Here is a 20,788-nt window from a genome sequence, read left to right on the forward strand (position 1 = left end):
TTTAGTTTTAATTTATTTAATGTCTTTTCGTACAAAAATGTATATACAAAACTGATTAACACAACAATTAACATACAAATATGTTATCTAAGTTAAGTTATTAACGTTAATTAACTTTTTGAAGCTTGAATAGTAAGTACTACTGGTAACGTCTGGACCATATAATTATATGAAAAATCGTTATGAGCTGCGTCTTCTTGCACCGATTCAACTAGTTCCCATCTGTCTCTTTTTATCACAGCGTAAATACAATTTGAATGAAAGAGATGAGATTTTTAGTTGATACAATGTATTTACTCTGATTTCTCTTATGAATAAGGGTAAACGTTAACTCGTGGTAGAGATAAATTTATTGCTGCTTTAAGTGATGGGTTGATGTATTGTTGGGTACCTAACCTTTTCTTTATTTAAATTAAAAAAAAAATTTATTAACATATTTTGAAAGGAGACTTTGGATTGGTACATTTTCAAAAATACAGCTACGATGTAGTACTAGATCAATGCGATAATTTTTCAAAATACTACTACTATATATGTAGTACTAGACCAATGCGATAATTTTTCAAAATACTACTACTATATATGTAGTACTAGACCAATGCGGCAATCTTTCAAAATACTACTACTATATTGTACCAGACCAATGCGGCAATTTTTCCAAAATACAAATACTATAACAATCTCCGTTAGAGTTCTATATAAAATATATTAACAATTATATGTACATATCAAATTTCGTTAAAGTACATTTTAAATACCGACGTTTAAACAATATAAAATAAATTAACACCAGTCATCAGTCTTAATTCTGTCTCTTCGATATTCATATTTTCATATCTAAGGGATATTATTTTATAAAAATTCTTATAAAACCTTGACGTGTTAATAGTTGAACTGTTACCAAACGCGTTTGCATTAAATTTCCTTCTAAATTTTGATTAATAACATTCCTATGATTATTATCACGTTACGCTTCTCCGGATTAACACTCAATAAACGTACTGAAAGTCTCAAATAGCTATTTTATCCGACTACGAGTTACCTACCAGATGTTATTCGACCTGTATGTAATGTTGTTGGAATCGGAAAATATTTGTGTATTTCTTTAGATTTCTAAGCACATTAATTTTCTGTCCACAAATTTATTGAAAAACCTTATTTGATTTATCGAACTGACTCAGGGAACAGTCAAAATTTTATCGAAGTAAGTTTTTGTCCCTATAATTCTACTCATTAAAACTAATTCCCTTCAGTAACGAAAATGACAAAATATTCTTATTGAAGATGCAGTGTGGTTATGAGTTTTCCTTTAGTATCAAACTATATATATATATAAATTATCCTATGACATAGACAATCTTAAATAGGATTAAATTATTTATAAAAATAATTAATTTTTAGTATGCTAAATGTTTTTTAAAAGCTTACAAAAAATGCATAAAAGAATTAAAAGCGAAATACTTCAGTATAGTGTTTCGCTTGTATGTATATCTGATAAGCCTTATTTCCGGGATTCAAACTTAAGAACCCTTTCTTAGTGTAACATTCCATAAGCCTCTGCTGAGGCATAGGGTAAAGACATGTCATTTAATGTTTGCAAATATTTTCTCATCGATAACAGAACCCTGGACCACTACTTCTATTAAACCGTGAGTAGGAATTAATATATATATTATTAACTAATTCACCAATTAATTAATTATACTACTACTAATTAACAATAATTAGTTAATTGTTACGTTGAGTTATGTTGAATGAGAAATGTTATCAAGATCCAAACAAATTTTGAATCGCTCAATTATTAATAATTAAATCACTTTGGCCATGTTTGGCCATGAGAATCCATTTTAAGTTAGACTTTGTCCTGAATAATTTGAGGTTTAAAATTCCCTTAATTCTTCATTGAACGAACACATAATTCCTAAGACCCAACGGGATATTTTATTTATCTTATAATGTTCCAATTTTTAAACTCCTTCCTTCAAACACAGATATAACTACAGACACCGTGCATCATGTTGTGAACACCAGCCTGGTGACAGGACATCGGAAGGTATTCCTCTGGCAGCCAGTCGAGATCTCAGCCGCTGAAGTCTGGGTTCGGCAACACTGGCACTCGAACTGGGGTTGGACCAAAGCCGCTCAGCCACAGCTGCGGCCCGCGGCCATACTCGGGTGTCTAATAAAGTATGCAAAACGTTTAATGAAATTATATTATATTAACGCATGAACAAATATATTTTTATATGAGAATTATTATAAGGATTGTACGTCACCATATTCTAACCTATGTCTTCTGAGCAGTGTGTATATTTAATTCCCGCTTAAATTTATCAAATACTAAAACATTTGACGGCAATGTAATAAATAACCTTCAATTGTCTACGAGAAACGCTTTATGTTGTATAAAAATTAATAAAAATAATCTTGTCGTTAAAAAACTTTCTGGTGTTTTGTATTTTAGTTTAAATTTATTCCTAATTTTTTATTGTTTTTTTATTATTTGATTGCTCAACATGTCTAGGTGTCCATGGCGCCATTCTTACACCTTATCATCTAGCACCAATTAAATGTGTAATCATCTTTTTGTTACATTGTGTACATAAGAGCTGTGGTTGCCTAGTGGCTTGAACGTGGGACTTTAAACCCTAGGGTCATACATTCGAATCACGGCTGTGCAGCAATGGACAATTGTTTGCTATACTCGCTCTGACGGTGAACACGAATGTCATAGTCGTAAAATTCGGCTAAAGAATACGAATAAGAAATATTGTTAAAATACTTTTTAAAGCATTTTAGAGACGGTATAATTTGTATGAATATGTATTGTGTGTAATATAATTTTTAATTTTTAATTTGAGTTCATTCCATTATTAAGATAATTCAACTTGAACAAGAGCTTTTTTAGCAATGGTATTCAGACATTAATAGATAACTATTTTACATATTATTATGATTTGAGTCTATTAAAAAGATTCCATATTAACACCATCTATTAAGGTTGTATTTGCAACTCGTAAATGTAAATAATTGTATGCGCTAAAAAAGTTTCATTTAAATAACCTTTAACATTGCTAAAAGATTATTCTCACCTAAAGCCTGTGAATCCACATATTCACTCCACATGGCAACCTCCCCACCCAACATGTTCGTATCAACTGGCAACATATTGGAATACATCCTTCTCCAGTTTGAGTACTTGGTGTTCCCCCAGTAACCGTGATCCAAGTACCAAATGTCCTTAGGGACGGAGACAGCTCTGTACCCGAGTCTGAGGAGCTGGGTTAGCAAGGGACTAGATAGGGGTTCCCATACTTCTATTACGTATCTGAAAAATATATTTCAAATCACATCATAAGATATAGGGCAGCATGATTTATTGAGTGTACGATCAACCAGACTCCAGAAGATGAACCTTATATGGAAATTGTATTCGTTTTTACAACAAACTCCCAAGCGAAATTAGAGAATTATCACTAAATAAATTCAAAGCCCTCGTTAAACGTAAATTAATTAATAAAGCTTTTTATATAGTTGACGAATATTTAAATGATCCTAATCCTTGGGATTAATTTGCTCCAGTTCAATCAATTTGTATGACTCAAAACTTAGCGATTAAAAAGAGTGGCGGAGAGTTTCTTGCCCGCTCTACGCCCTTGACTGATGTTCATAAGTGTACTTGTTTACCTATATGAATAAAGTTATTTTGAGTTTGAGATGCATCGGCAATACAAAATGCACATGCCACTGAAATCGCTAATTGCGTCTAGTAGGTAGTATAATAAGTTTCACAAAATATTCAATAAGGAAAGAATTTCATTACGAAAAAAAAAGTAGTTTCCTTTCCATATATATAAAAACTGCTGTGAATTAAACATTGCACTAGTGTAGTAGTTTTAATATAGTTTAAATTTGCCGTGTCTCATTTATATATATATGATGTTTTAAAGTAGTTAAATCAGAAAAAAATAATATATAAATACATTTTTTCCAATCAAATATCTTGGTCACACTACCAAAGTTGAAATGCGTCTTGTTGTCTAGGAACGTTTAGGAAACACGTTAAACCTTTCGTTCCGTCACTTGTCTGACGGAACTTAAGCGACTTGATTGAATATCGATCTTTAATTAACTATCTAGAGATTCAATTAACACTCTGATTTAAATACTTTACTGCGACATATATATAAGCTCTTAAGTAAATTAAATCCATTTTACAATACTTGTCATTTAAATATAAGTAAAAATAGATTAAATAAATCTTTAAATAACTTACCTATCCTTATTTAAGTACTTTTGTATCCGATGCGCTTGTGTTAACTCCGAAGACCAAAGCATCACGGGCTGGTCCTTCTGTCCGGATTCTGCCAGTTCTTCGTCCCATATTTGCAGAGCCGTTGAATGGAACTCTGCCCATAGCTTAATGAAACCCTCCACATTTCTCTCGTAACCTTTATTTTCCATATAAGTGACTATATCTTGGGTCGAATTCCAACATTCGATAAATACCTGAAATTATTTGGTATAATTTTAGTTGAACCTGGCTTTTTGATTTACAAATGTAACCTCGGTCCTCGATTCGGTTCCTAACATATAGAAATGATATCGATTTGGTCTCACACACACAAACGTAGATACACATATATATTATATACGTACACAAAGTCACCAATATTTATAGTATATTTGGTAAGCCGTTTATGAGATTTTTTCTGATACATTTATATATTTGCTGTTTTATCAATTAACAATGACACGGACTTACAAACAATATCAAAATAAATTCAACAAAATATAGAATATATATATATATATATATATATATATATATATATATATAGCGATGTTGTGTCTCCTTTGTATTTAATATTTTAATTTTAATTTCGACATTATCGTATTGGCTAAGTACTGTAAGGATAGTGTATGTATAAAAATAATAATAAATATTTAGTACGCTAGATGAGATCAGACTCTACACTCTCTCGTTATCGACATCTACCTTCTGTGCTGTTCGTCGTTGCGATTTCATTCTGATATTTTCTTTTACCGTATGAAGAACGTTAATTCTTCATAAAGCATAATATAGTGTGATGTTCATTAATCCCATAATAACCAGCTTAAACCAATATACCGATATTTTTAACCATCAGAAAAACCCTTACCTCATCCCCTCCCATGTGGAACAGAGCGGGCTTAGCCAACATCTCGGCTATATCCTTGTACAGGTCTCGGAGAACTTTATACATGTTTGGATTAGCAGGATTTAACTGTCCGCACGGAGGCTGGATACAGAATGATCTCCACGGATTTTTATTAGCGCACACCGCGAGATCACCGAAACCATATTCCTGAAATCCAAATGTGCAATACAACTGTGATTTCATCAATATTTCGTTTACAATCTAATTTGGACTAAGCCTTCAAATAATTTTGTGTAAAAGTAAGAAGTTTGTGTAGTCGAGAAGTATAAAAATAATTAATATAGAATTAATTATTCTCTATGAAATGTTTCCATTATAACTACATAAAACTTGCTTTATAATTGGTCACTATCCCTATTTCGTAATCATAATAAAAATTTGCTATTAAATAAAAATACTCTGTATGCCTTTAGTCGTTTTGATAAATAAGTATTTTAATATGTATGTATTTGCATTATCAGTTTTACAATTTTACAGTTAAAATTATCTCTGCTCAAAATAATGACATTACACATTTATAATAACAATAGACAAGCTTTAGTCACCTTTCCCCATTGCCAACCGTTCCCAGCGTGCGCAGGAGAGTCAATCTCTATTACAACTCTGATTCCTCTCACTCGTGCGTAATTTATCAACTCACGGATTTCTTCTGCTGTGTAAATCTCGTACGCTGAATACGCTCCGTATCTACAATAAAATATCAAAGGAGGTCATAGTACACTGTTTTAATTAAAGTTTCTTCTCTTTCGTCACTTTCATACTAACTGCACTTACGATATTATTCACTTTTTGTTCCTATATTATTACGAAAGTGACAGTAAATAAAAAAGCAGTAAATTTAAATAATTATTAAAGTTTAGGGTACTTAAATTTAATTTATGCTCTCCAACATTCCACCTGTGGATGATAATCAAACACTTATGAAGATATGTTAGGAAAAGGATATACACGCGTGAAAATGACATAAGAACTTAAGAAGGCACTGCGCTAACCAGATCCACGCAACTTCCCGCACACTCCAGCCCAAAAAACCTCACTCTCGAGGGGACTTTTTGTTTCGAAATCGCTTGGGTCCGCGAAAACACAATGTAAAAACATAAATAGCAATTAGGTAGGAATATAACAAAGCAAAAGAAATAATAGCAGTATAGTAATAATAAAAAATGCTTGGTTGCTAAAACACTAGGCAAGGTCTTCATGGAGTTGCTGAAAATGTCCACCGAGTCATAGGATAAAACGCATATTCATATGTTCCTATACATACAGTGATATTGTTGATTTATCTTATCATTAAGGTCAATCTATATCTGCAAAATATAACGAACCTCGTGAATTGCGGAACTCTCGATGACTCCAACGGAAAACTATGAGTATCAGTAGCATGCCAATGAAACACATTCATTTTCGTGGCAGCCATACCATCAAGCATTCTCTTTATATCTTCTATCGGTATGAAATTCCTTGAGGTATCCAACATGAAGCCTCTATGAGGAAATGCAGGTTTGTCCCTTATCTTTGCTCCCGAGATGAGTCGGAGGCCACATTTGTGATGATCTGTGTAGTCTGGTTTATCTGCTGTGACTAGTTGTGTGAATGTCTCCAATGCATTTCGTGTTCCATACACTGTTTCGGATGATATGTGCACGGCTATGTTCGCTTCTGTAATTGTTAAATTCTAATGATAAAAATATTTAGTATGTATACTCCTAAATAATAATAAATCCACTTTAATTCCATACTATTTATATATCAAAATGGTTTTAATATTCTTATTTTTATTGTTTCATGATATCCTGAACTTATCTGCGACTCCTATACAATGTTAATTATTTATTGTTCTACGACCTGAGTCTAAATGTCAATAAAGGTCCATTACACCAATTATCACCGCATCAAAGGAATCCTTATAAAATAAAGCAAGCACTCATTTGTTAGAATATTTACAATCAATTAGTTAACTAGCATCTACCCTCAATTGTTTTCTATATTTATTCTTGCGTTTACGTCACAACTATTAACAATAATTGTACATAGTGCTTCATCTAAAAGTGTACCTTTATTTTGAACATCCAGCATATACGACTCATCAGTACTCCAGGTGAGGTCTGTATTCGGTGTCTTGATAGTGATATAGACAATAACTGGAGTTTTGACAATATCAGTTACATTGCCATCACATTCGTCTAATAAATTTGATGCCGTTACTTGAGTCATTTTAGCTAAAAGTTCTCTCGTCTCTACAGGAGCATCGATCAAATCAAACCTGGAATCATAGAAGTTGGTGAATTATTTTTATATATTTGCGCAAATCCTAAAAAAAATCCTAGTCGGGATAAAATTCGTTTATGTGTAGGTATCTATAAATGTTTATTACTATGTAATAATCTACAGCACGATGTCTAACTATATCTAACATTATTATTTATTAATACTTCGTTGTAATAACATAATAAACTTGACAAAATTAAATGATAAGGAGGGCAACAACTTTATCGCCTTCGAGCGATCTCTTCCAGGCAACCATGTATTAGCGGGATTGTGTGCTTAAGTTAAAAGAAGGAAGGTAATCTATCAAATTTTGAATGTTTGGCGTAAATATTTATGACAGAAAACCCCGTAATGTTTAACATTACCAAAGACAATAAAAGTATTTTTAATTGTCATTATATACTTAATATCCGCACAGAACGTGTTATCATCACATTCTTAATTTTACGTTGCTCTGGTGAATGTGCAAACCGTGACCTACTATTAACATTTGGATATTAGTTTTTATTTGCGGTATTTGACTTAATCTCGTCCGTTACTTGATGTTAGTTCGATATTCAAATAACTATGGACTTTCTATGAACAAACTTGAGGACAATGCCCTCGACACGCCCACGATTTGAACTTCATGTGAAATATTGCTTTTATAAACGAAACTCAGTCTGTTTGTTGCCTATATAAGGCCTGTGGCATACAGTTTATTGTACCGTTTTTTATTCTGAGTCACTTTATTAAGATAAAAATAACTATATATATTCATGACTTTTAGATATTGTGGATATGTTCGACGTCTACCTACTCGAGTGATACATCTAAAGTTATGCCTCTCAAATCGAATCTTATATGAAATGGGTATCCTTAGACAATAAGGTTATATCTTTAAACAACTTCCTATCCATACTTTATATTTACTTTTACTTTGGTTCTGATAAAATGTTTTAGTTCAACATGTAGCTCAGCCTTGCGATTCTGTAATTCACTTTTCGAACTCACACAGCGGTTTTCGAATCAGCGCTCGCTCTCAAATCAGTCGTGAAGCAGTCATTTTATGATTTGGCATTCTGATAAACAATAAACTACACGCTCCCACCTTATCAGTAAAGTGAGTTACAGAATCGCAAGGCTGATCTTAATGGAAATATAAAAAAACCATGCGTTTTGTTTTTTAATTTCTAGTAAATAACGAACTCGTAATAATGCAGGTGAAGCGTGCGTCAATAGGTATCAAAATACAGACATCGCAATCAATCGGGCCATTGAACTTTGATCACTTTTAAAAGGGCTCGCGTATACTTTTTATTTTCTGGGCTCCGTCCAAGAGCTCGTATAGGATAAATGAATCTAATTTTATCGTAGTGGGCGAAATTTTGTTACACAATACAAATATTAGTTTCGCTAGAATATTTTTTACGATATTTTGAGTAGAAAATGCGTAAAGCAGTATCAAGATCTGCGTATAAATTTCCTATCGCAATTTTTTTGCTACTATTGAACTCGAGTCGTTACTGTCGATAATTTCGTTCCACCGAGAATGTAAGTGCGTCACAATTTCACCATGCCTCCTACTGATAGAGGACAAATCTTTGTTTTTAATTTATTTTATTATTAATTAACTATAATTACTTAAGATGTCATGTGGAGCATGGTGTAATGGTTGCAGCTCCTTACAAACATTGCGTAAAACAAAAAACTTGGCTATTAAAAGAGTAGCGGAGAGTTTATTGCCGGTTCTTCTCTTCCGTTCTACGACCTTGATTTGAGAACTGGCAGTAAATAGTTGAAGCATTTAATATATATTTCTTTTTTGACGTTCATAAGTGTACATGAATAAATGATTTTGATTTTTTTAATTGTGATTTGACTCCAGTCTCGAATACACATACACGCTTATTATTCAGACTTGCGGAGGTACTAGCTAGTATTGTGTAACTCCTACCAGCTATATCAATAATGATCTGAACTTCTTCATTACTGATATATCTCGTAAATATGTTGTGATTTCGAAAATGGTACAAAACTTCATAATCAAGTGAAGATCGCCATAGTCGTGAACGCAGTGCGAAAACAAAAGTTTAAAGCGAACACCATCCAACTACTTCCATGATAGCTATAGTTTGAGAATAATAATAATTTTGGTGTATCTCTTTGTATACTACTTTTACAATTGAATAGTAATTAGGGCTGTGGCAACTGTATACGTTAGAATGATTTATGAACATGTTGTGAAGCAAAATGAGATTACAGTTCTTTGATGTGATCCATTATCTGTAGCTCGAAATTTTTATTTAAAAACTGTAAACATTTTATACAACCTGTATACCATACCAGCTTCTTTATACAGATAGTACTATAAAGTTATAAATGTACAAATTATTTTTTTAAATAATGAGCTGCAATAAGACCAATTTTTGGTTTAGCTCCTATTGTAATTTTTAATTTTGTTAAATTTATTGAATAAAAAGGAATCTACTGTCTACTACCAAGTATAGAATTATAACTAATAGGGTTGGGAGTATGTCGGACTATAGTAGAATTGAAAAATGTTGGTATCTGATTGGCACAATATATAAATTATTTTCGTCTCCATGGCTTATCAGTCAAGCAGTCATTTTACGATTTGGCATTCTGATAAGGAGGGAGCTTGTAGTTTATTGTTTATCAGAATGCCAAATCGTAAAATGACTGCTTCACGACTGATTTGAGCGCGACCGCTGCTGCAAAAACCGCAGTGAGATTTCGAACCTCACTTACAGAATCGCAAGGCAGGCGTCCTACGTTTGATTTCCTAAATAATGTGTAACCCACTGTAAATTATGGAAATACGTCCAATAAAAAAAACTCGAATTATAACCGTTCATTTGGGTTTTTAAGACAGATCGCTTGAACTCGCCAATTAATAACGTTTGTTCTATAAATGACAACTCAAGTAAATAAATAAAAACTCTACGTAATATATTTATCATGGTCGTTTTACACTTTGCAATTAACAAGCCCTACTCACGTCAACCCATATAGCTAAGTTATATAATTATTGCAAAAAAACTTTATTGATTATTTATTATTACTGTACTGTTGAATTACAGACGATGGTATCCACACTAGGTGTTTAATAAGGCGTCATCACATAGAATATCATATTTTCCATTCAACGATCAAATCTAGTTTCCAAGCACTAAGTATCACTAAGTAGGTCTTCGTAAATACTACACAGAAATTACATAACAGGTGTCTCGAGTTCGTCTGTCTATTTATAACGGCACACTGACGCTGGGTAACGTCACAACTACGACATAGTTGTTGACGATTGCTTCTGTATTAATAGACCAAAGCTGTGAAACAATTTATCGTCTACGAATACGTACTTATAAACTCCTGAAAGGTTTTTCGCAAAAGACCAGCAGTTGCGAACCCTCTGAAAATGTGAGTATCTGTGGTCGGTATCACTCAATATCAGGTGAGCCTCCTGCTCGTTTGCTCCCAATTATATAAATAAATAAATCAGTGGCGAAACCTTTTTAAGTCTGGGCCTCAGATTTCTGTATCTGTTTCATTATCATTTGTCAATCTAATATATACACGCCGTCGACTTTTTGACTCTAAGGCTATGTTCAGATGGCAAAAACTTGACGCGCGTTTTCAAATCGCGCGACTAGACATTGTGGTATTTTCATACAACTGTTCACATGAGCGCGCGTCAACGCGCGTTAACGCGCGTCAACGCGGCGCTCAGAGAAAATGTCTCTAGACGCAGGTGATCGCGCGTTGACGCGCGCTTTGATATTAATGTAATGTCCGTTTGCTGTTCAGATGAGCGCGCGCTTTCATCGCGATCGCATGTAATTTTGTTAATTTTCGTAATTATACATATTTTTTTCTCGCATTTAAAATGAGTGAAATTAAAGATATTGACATCGACTTACTAATCGATGAAGTAGAAAAAAGGCCAGCAAGTTGGAATATAGCAAATTTGTATAAAAAATATAATATAATTTGTGTTTTTTTTCAAAATTGGATGAACCCAATGTGTACGTTTTCTTTTTCTATATTTTTCCTTATAATATAACCGCAAAATAATAGCCTCTTCCACGTCCATTTTCTACGTTCTACCGAACTAGACTGACGAGTACTCTCGCAACGCGCGTTAGCACTCATCATCTGAACGCTCTTCAAATTTGATCGCGCGTTGACGCGCGTTAACGCGCGTTACATGTGAACATAGCCTAAGGCGTGACGGTTTCCTCACTATGTTTTCCTTCACCGTTCGAGCGAATGTTACATGCGCTCATAAAAAGAAAGTCCATTGGTACACAGCCGGGGATCGAACCTACGACCTCAGGGATGAGAGGCACATGCTGAAGCCTATAGGCCAACACTGCTCTCAGTTATATAAATACAAATTAAAATAAACAAAATGCTCACGAGGCTTACAGCAATGATAGTGTCCATGGGCAGTGATATCACTTAACATCAGATAAGCTTCCTCCAAAAAGTTATTTGAGCACTAACACACAACTAAAGGTCGAAGAAGGTTAAAGGTCTATAAAATAATTGTAATCAATGACAAATTATATTTAAATGAAGTTAACTTATCTAGACAAATTGTTCAAGCTTTTTAATTTAGCGGAAATTGATAACACATAATGTTATTGTATTTACAATTTACGTCGCAAACATAAATATCACATTATCGAGAAGCGATATGTGTATCTATTTAGCTTTATATCAAATATGTGGTATTATTAAAGAAAATATGGACTTTTATAATATTTAGCAAACATGACTTAAATTTTATGAAAAACAATTTCTTAGAAATCCATCTCTTTTTGCGTGCTATCAATGCGAGATCTGTTAAAGGTGAACTTAAAAGCAATAAAGCAACACGTGTAGCTATGGAGTAAACATAAAAATGTCGTAAAAGTCATTTGAGCAATAAAAGAAAATTTTACAGGATTAAGACAGGCTTTATTAGTAAAATGGTGGAATTTATTTAGATTTTTTTATAATTAGGGCTTTTGTATGTTCTAAATTTCAATACTATAATTTATGGGTTATATTTTGCATTAGCGCTTGAAGTAAAATTAATTACGTGTGAGTTAGACCCGACACGAGAAAACGGGACAAAGTACGAATAAATTAACTTTATATTCAATTGTTTTCCGAGAATACTTTCTATTTGTAAACTGGGTTAAGGGAGTCGCGACAACGAAAATAAACGTCAAACTTATCAGGTGTTTAATAGAGTGAACGTACTTTTATCTAAAGAGGTTGTAATTAACACCCATAATTATTTATTTTTAAGACCGTTGACGAAAATTCAGTACTTCCTGTACTCAGAATTAAATTTACAAAAAAATATTTTTCAAACTTGAAAGTTAAAGAAATATAATTTCTCTTAACTTACCCTATTAGTAGGCTGTACGAGTATATTAATGAATAGTTAAGAATGTTATAGTATATATACTAGACTGATTCAAAATAAAAAAAAAATAAAAAAATTTGAGTAAATATATCTAAAAAGCTTCTTTCTCAGACAAAAAAACCTCCTAAAAAATGAGCTTGATATCTTGAAAATTTTTTTTCTTTATTTTCATTGTAAATCGTCGAAAATTTTTTTTTTTTTCAAATTTCTCTTTTTGATATCTTGTAGGAAATTAAATTCTCTATTCAGTCTAATACATACGTTAGTCCTAGATTTGTATATTGAAAGCCCAGCTGGTAATTGGGACACACATTATATACACAGAAGACTTTTGTTAAATCTAATTTAATTTAAATTATTTTATGTATATGTAGTGAAGTATAAGTGTAAAGTCTTAATGCGTTAAAAGACTGTGTAATAAATTAGTGTTTTCATCTGGTAAAGAAAGTTGAATTAAACATGTATTACTAACACAATTTTATATAACCAAACACTGTCCAAAAAATTACATATAATTAAATGAAGTGGTACCCCTTACCTCAAGTAATTCGGATGTATCTTCACGGTCTGCGAGCTTAATGCTGCTGTGACTGGCCGCGGCCAGATACCGCCGAATCTGCCACATACCGTCCGGCACAGATCCAGGCTCTCATACACAGTACCCGTGTAATTTGCCGTGGGTTCAGGCGACTGTGATCGTTGGCAACCCTCGTCTGGCACGCACTTGTATGTCCACGATGGTCTGAAATGCCATAATGCTTAATGAATTCTCTATTAGTGTTTGATAAACAGCAAATAGTGCAGGCATTTTCATAGAAAAACCGACACCCGTGTTCTATAATATATCATAATTACTACTAGCACGGAGCCCTACAATTTCTATAGTCAAATTACACAATTTCACTGAATGGAATGAATATTTAAAAACAATTATATTGATTCCGTTTTTATGAATAGATAACCCCCTCACTCATTAGACTTTCAGCAGTTATGACATGTATTATGGATATGGAAATCCAATATCCAGGATCGAGTTTCCTTATATCAAATTAATCTCATATACATTAAATACTACAATCCTAAAGTGTTTCAATTCAAGTTTTCTCATGTAGTACTCCGTAGTGAACTCCTTCCAAACTACCATACTGTTTTTTCAATCCAATTTTATTAGATTTACTTATTCATCTACTGCATAAGCCAAATAAACACTATCTCTGATTAATATCTTAAAATGTGTACTTAAAAACTTGCAAAGATCGCCCAGTTTTGTTCTCTCATTATTGGAAACGACACTATAGTAGGACAAATCTAAAGTCTTTTACGCTAGTAGGTATATCTTTATCTAAATAGCCACTTACTCGTAGACAGCTGGCGTGGGATCTTTGACACTGTTCTCATTGTTGCAACTCGCTAAATGCACGTAAAGCATTATGAATGCCACCCACCGTCTCGCCATTTTATCTGGAAATTTAAGAATACTATAAATATGCCATATTAAAAATCCTATCGAAATTTGAATATTTTATAACTTATAAAATAAAAGATATGAGAGTATTATGTATTTTTACCAACAATTTTTGCAAGCGGGATAAATAATATTTTAATACTTTCTTATTATAAATTTGTTCAAAGTGTTCTTTAGTATGCGTGCGTGAACTTGTTGCCCAGAAGTCGTTTTAGTGACATAATGTCAATTTGTCAAGCCCAATCTTATGCATTTTGTATAACCAATATTTGCATATATACCAGGACATTCTGGTTAGAATAAAAAATGATCATCAATGGTGCAACCACCTAAATATTGTCAAACCACCGAAACAATTATTGTATCGCCGCGATTCATACTCAGGAAGTGTTACGCCATGTGCGTTAACAGCTAATAAAATTAACATCGTCGTAAATTTAATTTATAGTAATTTACAAACTACCTACATTGTAGTGTACCTACCTACCCTCATTGTTGTGTATGAATTTTCTTTTAATAAGCCGTTGTCGGCTAAGAAACCGTCACCCTAAGGAAACCAATGTAATGCAATACACAAATCATGTCTGGACTTAAAGGGTAACGTACTTACACATGTATGTGTTTAAAAGGTATTTATGACAGAAAATATTAGAACTTATTAATGAAATGCCAAATACTTTTAATGAAGCCTCAATTTGTTTCAAGTGGATTACGAGATTCCACTCTTAAGATAATGTGTTACTTACAAAAGCTACCTGTAGGCTAACCCTGTAACTTTAAAAGCGATTTCAATATTAACTTTCACTACGAATGCATGGTTTTGTTGTTTGACGTCATATAGTTTTAATTTAGTCTGTTTGACGGTTTCAGGTAACAATTTTGTAAATTTGGGCAAATGGAATTTATCGTCACAAACTATGAGGTCAAATGTAATATGTCAAAATCAAAAACGTTTTGACACACGAGAGCCATAGTGAATAGTGTAATTTCCGCCAAAATATCTTAAAAAAAGTATTCTAGCTTCATTCACCATGACATAACTAGAATTAGATGTTTACCTTGTAACATGCAGATCATTATGCACATTTGTTGCTAGACATATTTGACAAAACACAATATTACCGTGTGACAAAAATCGATTGCTTAAGCAATTTTGGACCTTAAGGTTCAAAATTCTTCTATAGATTTGTTGCGTTGCTGTCTAACTTATTTAAACTATAAAACGCTACAAATTTTCATCACATTATTTGGGAATATATGATAATATGAATCCTTAGCTATAATTAAAAAATCATCACAAGTTCTTAATTATGAACCATATTATTGCCATCGACAACATTTGATTTCAATTAATATCTATGGAGATATAATTGTTTTAAAACAATTACACAACAATCAGCCTCTTAACCGCGGCAAACAGTTACTTAATTAGAGTAATTAATGGACCTGTACAAACACACATTAGTGTGTATTTATACAACAGGGAGTCAAAAGTAAGTCACCAATAACATTTAAAATGCATGTACTGCTCGTAAACGCTAGCACAAATCCCGAAATGTTCACTTACGCCCATATTTTATTTAAATTTATGAAAAAGCATACTTTTTGCCATTCTTTTGGATAGATAGGGCACTCGTAGCTAGCTAATGTTTAAATATCTGGTAGCTACAAGCTAAAAAAAGCTTGTAATTTTATATTGATCGGATGTAAGACATTTATGGCTTTAAACCTTGTATGAAATCGAGCGCTCAACACGAGTGAAAGTTGTTTTATAAAGTGGTTATAAATTTTAAATGATATTAATCCATATTCATCGTAATAAATTTACATCCGTTACACTTTCCTTATTTTATGTATTTATAGTCAAGATTTCGTATCCCGGTACGTGTAGCACCTGGAAGACATTTAACATTGGAATGGGATGATGAAGAACTGTAACACTTGTCATTGCTGTTCACCCAAGCTTGATGCTGATGTCAAGTGACGAAGGGAGATTCTAGTGTGTTGAGTTCTGTTTATGTTCGTAAGCTACTGAAAAAAATAAATTAGAAAAACCTAAAACCTGCTCTGAGCCTCAGATTTCTGTATCTATTTCGTGATTATTTATTTTTCTTAATCGTTTGGACAAGAAGTGCCTTATGCTTAACACACTCCGTACACTTTTTGGCTGTAAGGCATGCCGGTTTTCTCACGATGTTTCTCTTCATCGTACAAGCTGATAAATGCGGCCATAGAAAGTCCAAGAGCTCAGGGATCAGAGTAGCACGAAACTACTAAGCCAACACTGCTCGCTGAAGAAAATATACTTGGTAATACAACATTTGTTATTATATATAAGTTTTTATCGTTTAATTGGTCTTTATTAAATAGTTAACAATTAAAACGTGTAAATAGATTTTAGATATTAACAACGCATCGCGTGCTAACCGGATATGACATTATCAGCATGCATTTGTCATTATCAGAATCGCAACTGGATTTCCGCAGGCATTGATGTATATAGGTTATAAATTAGTATGTTGTTATCTGTACACTGTTGATTATGAAGTCGAATCATATACCCAGTGGCCACAAGCTGACTATGGGAAATAAGCGGAATATGATAGTAATGAAATACCTATTGTTTCTATTGTCTATATTTTTAATGCATATTTAAAAATAAGAAAATCTCTATGACCTATGTTTTACAGCAAGCAGGTTAACAGCCATTCAAATCAGCCAGTCGATATCTATTATAACGACATCGAAGGGACTAGTCATATTTGGTCGTAAAAACCGATAGTCGTAACAGCCGATGAGGTTGTAATTAATAGAATTCCGCCGGGACCTTTGATTTTGGTCAAAATAACCGGTATGTTGTTCTAAACGATGTCGTCGTAAACGGTTGTGACTGTATATATATTATGTTGAAACAATAACGGACAGCTTCACGCAAACATTTTGGACTAAGACTTTTAAGATAATCATTCTTTTGTTGTTTATGAATATGTGCTTACTGCAAAAATACTCGTGACATTACGTAACTGTTATAAATATATACACGTAATAGATAAATATGAATCGAAGGATATTTTAGATAGATTCGCAGTCGAGAGATAGCGCTGAGTATGTCAAAAACATATTGCCTTTGACATACACATACAAGAGTCATACACCGCAAGCGCACCGCATGAGTACCGTAAGTGAAAAGCGCCAGGTTTAAGCACACTTAAAAAATAAAAAAAATGGCGGTGAGTTTACTGCCAGTTCTTCTCGTCCGTTCTACGCCCTTGATTTGAGAACTGGAAGTAAATGTAAAATTAGAAGCATTTAGCATTTAATATGTATTTCTTTATTGACGATCATAAGTGTACATTTTGTTACCTAAATGAACGAATGATTTTGATTTTTAATTTTGAATAAGATTTTGCTTATGAGAAGCGGTAACATAGTTTCTAGTACAATTAATGACAAAATTATCTGTTTGTCGGGAGAATTTACGTGTTTATACAAAATTGCCGATTGTTCACATTACAAAGTAACCACTTGAGTAAACATAATGCAAAACAGTTTTTGTCTATGCAAATTAAAGGCGAAATTATTGACATTCGCTAAATTATCTTACAACAATGCGAATACAAAGAATCAATGAATCCAACACCATAAAGAGCATACTCAACAAATAATTTATGTATTATTATTAATTAGTCATTTGATACTAAATATGATTCAGAGTCGAGAATTCTACGACTAGTATAGTCGAATGAGAATGATACGACACAAAATGATGGCCTAGTGGCTTATCCTTTGAGTTCGAACCCCGGCTATGCACCAAATTACTATCTATGTGCGCATTTACCACTCGCTCTAACAGTAAAGAAGAACATCGTGAGGAAACCGGCTTGCCTTAGATCCAGAAACTCGACGGCGTGTGAGCCAGAGAAGGCTCACTTACTTGCCTATTAGAAAGAACTAAACGCCTTTATTATAAACCCAAGTGGAGATAAACTTGCCTTATAATAATTTTGATTAATCTTCGTCTATGCTATCCGATCCACTAAACGAAACAAAGTAATATGACTACAAAGTCGCTGATATCGTATACACGGTTATAGATACATATATAATTAGCTATCCTTTTTTGTAATTAAAGCAATTTTTTCATTAGCGTAACACAATACAATATACTTTTTGCAATCCTATCAACGTAATTTGAAACCTTGAGTTTACATCACGATGCATCGTATCAACATCATTTTATATATAATTTTGAAAGTTAATAAAGCCTGATGCCATTGAATAATGCTAAAAGTTCTTTATTGCTCTCTCTGATGACCAAAGCGTCTGGAATAGGTCTGAACTCTCCCCTACGGTAAAGAACAGTAAGTTCATGGGTGTTAGTCACCCTCAAAATCGAAGGCGTATGTCAGAAATCAGGGGTCAAGACTAACTACTAACTACCTTTTTATGAAGTATGTGGAGCCTCACATACACCTGCCCTGCGATTCTGTAACTCACTTCACGAACTCACACAGCGGTTTTCGCATCGGCCGCAAACCGCTGTGTGAGTTCATGAAGTGAGTTACAGAATCGCAGGGCTAATTGGGTATATTTCTGGAGACGCAGGTCCACCTCAGTTAACATAAAATGACTTATGACTTTGTTGTTCCCACAATATTCGAATAATGGACAATAAGAAATTAAATACTAATTTAATTTGAATTGTTACATAAATTTACATACATTTGAATCACGGTTTAATACATTATAAATTGATGATGGCAATAATTAATAAACAAGGTAAACCCGAAATCATTGAAAAAGATTTGAAAAATATTACAGAAAATCGTCACTAAATCCTATTTAATAAAATTATTGCATTACATTTTCTGTTTAACATTTTTACATTAACTATAATCAATAACTAGAATAACGAAAACTACGTGTTCATGTAAAAGATAAGGGATCAAGGTAACAAATAGAAATAATTTTGTTAAAAGATTTTTATCCTTAAGAAAATGAGCATATTTAATATGTTTCGTCAAACTTTAATTTATGGTACTAAAACATGCCTTTTCATAATTTTGTACATTTGCATATAAATAGTTCTGCGTACACTGCCATATCGCAGTTTTGAAAAAACCTGGTTTAAAAAAGGTGGATACGATTTAAATATGAAATTAACAATCCTACTGCATTCAAAAAATAATTATATAGCTTCATAAAAAGTAAAATATGTAAGAAATTTAAAAACAACCAAGGTTGCCCACACGAATACATGAAGGCTAACTTTAGACATTATTGTATTTTTTTCACGCGCCAAAATTATATGCAATCTAATAACAATTTATTTACAAATAAATAAAAGTATAAATCCGTGATACATAAACGAGCTATCGGATATAGCTATAAAAATAATTTGTGACTTCCCTACTTATTGAGTAAATAGACGTCCCTAACTAGGTTACTTTTCAAATACATTTATATAATATATTTTATTTCGTATACAAACAAACATATTGCATTGGCTGCTTGTCCTCATATATCTACTCAGAAGAAGACCACTGGCTTGTTTGTTAAAAAAAAGAACAATCACTTACTTCGTTCCAAAAATGTATTTATTCAAATATATTTTCCTCACACAAGTCACACAACTATCACTGAACTATTGTCACTTAGTAACACTAATATTTCAAAACATATAAATCCATTTTATTAAAATACGATACATTTTTCAAAGTGACTGCACTCTCGTGTCTAAATAGTTTATTTTTCAACTTCAAACATGCGAAGGAACCGGACGGCTTGTTTTGTTATTTATTTTTACGGAATGCAACAATATGTGTTCTCAGTCCGAAGATTAGTTATATTATGGCTCGGTTTTGTGCCAGGAGCGCATTATGTAGGTGATTTTGTTATTGTTTAGTGAACGGCGTATTGAAAACATTTTTACGATTATGATAAAGGCGCGCACGCGAGTTGAGGGCGCGAACTACTCTGATTGGATAACTGTGAAACTCAAGCAAAACAGACGTGATGGTGACCTATTGAGAGCGATAGCACTGTCGTGATTATTAGAATTGGTACATTATTTAAATAAGTATTGTCGGTAAGTAATTTTACACTGTTATAATGTATCGTTAAGATAATAGAAAGTAAATACTTACTTTCTATTAAGACTTTTCTTTATGAACAAAAAAACATTGACACATGACATTTTTCTTTTTTATAACCAGCATGCTTTGTTATTTAATTACTCTGTCCTATCCGCTATTTATTGTCAACGAAAATTTTACGTGGCAAATCGGGTCACAGATTACATAGAAAAAATATAAAACAATAGAATATATTCGATGTTGCTAATGTTCCTGGATTTTAAAATTATTTATATAAAGGAAATTGCAATATTTAACCAATAACTTTAATTTTAGCTTCCTTTAATTCTCAAAATTTCGA

The 20,788-nt window shown here is 32.7% G+C and overlaps 1 protein-coding gene across 1 annotated transcript; it reads right to left on the reverse strand.

Moving 5' to 3' along the window:
• LOC125056616 (chitooligosaccharidolytic beta-N-acetylglucosaminidase) lies at positions 1 to 20,345 on the reverse strand. Its single transcript, XM_047659808.1, has 10 exons — positions 19,933 to 20,345; positions 14,247 to 14,349; positions 13,427 to 13,630; positions 7,256 to 7,464; positions 6,527 to 6,860; positions 5,747 to 5,888; positions 5,163 to 5,348; positions 4,277 to 4,509; positions 3,093 to 3,328; positions 1 to 2,179 (listed from the first exon to the last, which is right to left on the reverse strand). Exons 2-10 carry the CDS (start codon positions 14,342 to 14,344, stop codon positions 1,998 to 2,000), a joined length of 1,824 nt encoding a protein of 607 aa, XP_047515764.1. The 5' UTR covers positions 14,345 to 14,349; positions 19,933 to 20,345; the 3' UTR covers positions 1 to 1,997.
• Positions 20,346 to 20,788: the final 443 nt, after the last annotated feature.

Source organism: Pieris napi, chromosome 15 (assembly GCF_905475465.1).
Source record: "Pieris napi chromosome 15, ilPieNapi1.2, whole genome shotgun sequence".
NCBI lineage: Eukaryota > Metazoa > Arthropoda > Insecta > Lepidoptera > Pieridae > Pieris > Pieris napi.

Coding starts and splice junctions, on each gene's coding strand:
- LOC125056616 (XM_047659808.1), bottom strand. CDS start 14,344: ATGGCGAGACGGTGGGTGGCATTCATAATGCTTTACGTGCATTTAGCG. Junction 13,631..14,246: donor CCCACGCCAGCTGTCTACGA/GTAAGTGGCTAT, acceptor ATGGCATTTCAG/ACCATCGTGGACATACAAGT. Junction 2,180..3,092: donor TGTGGATTCACAGGCTTTAG/GTGAGAATAATC, acceptor ATACTTTATTAG/ACACCCGAGTATGGCCGCGG.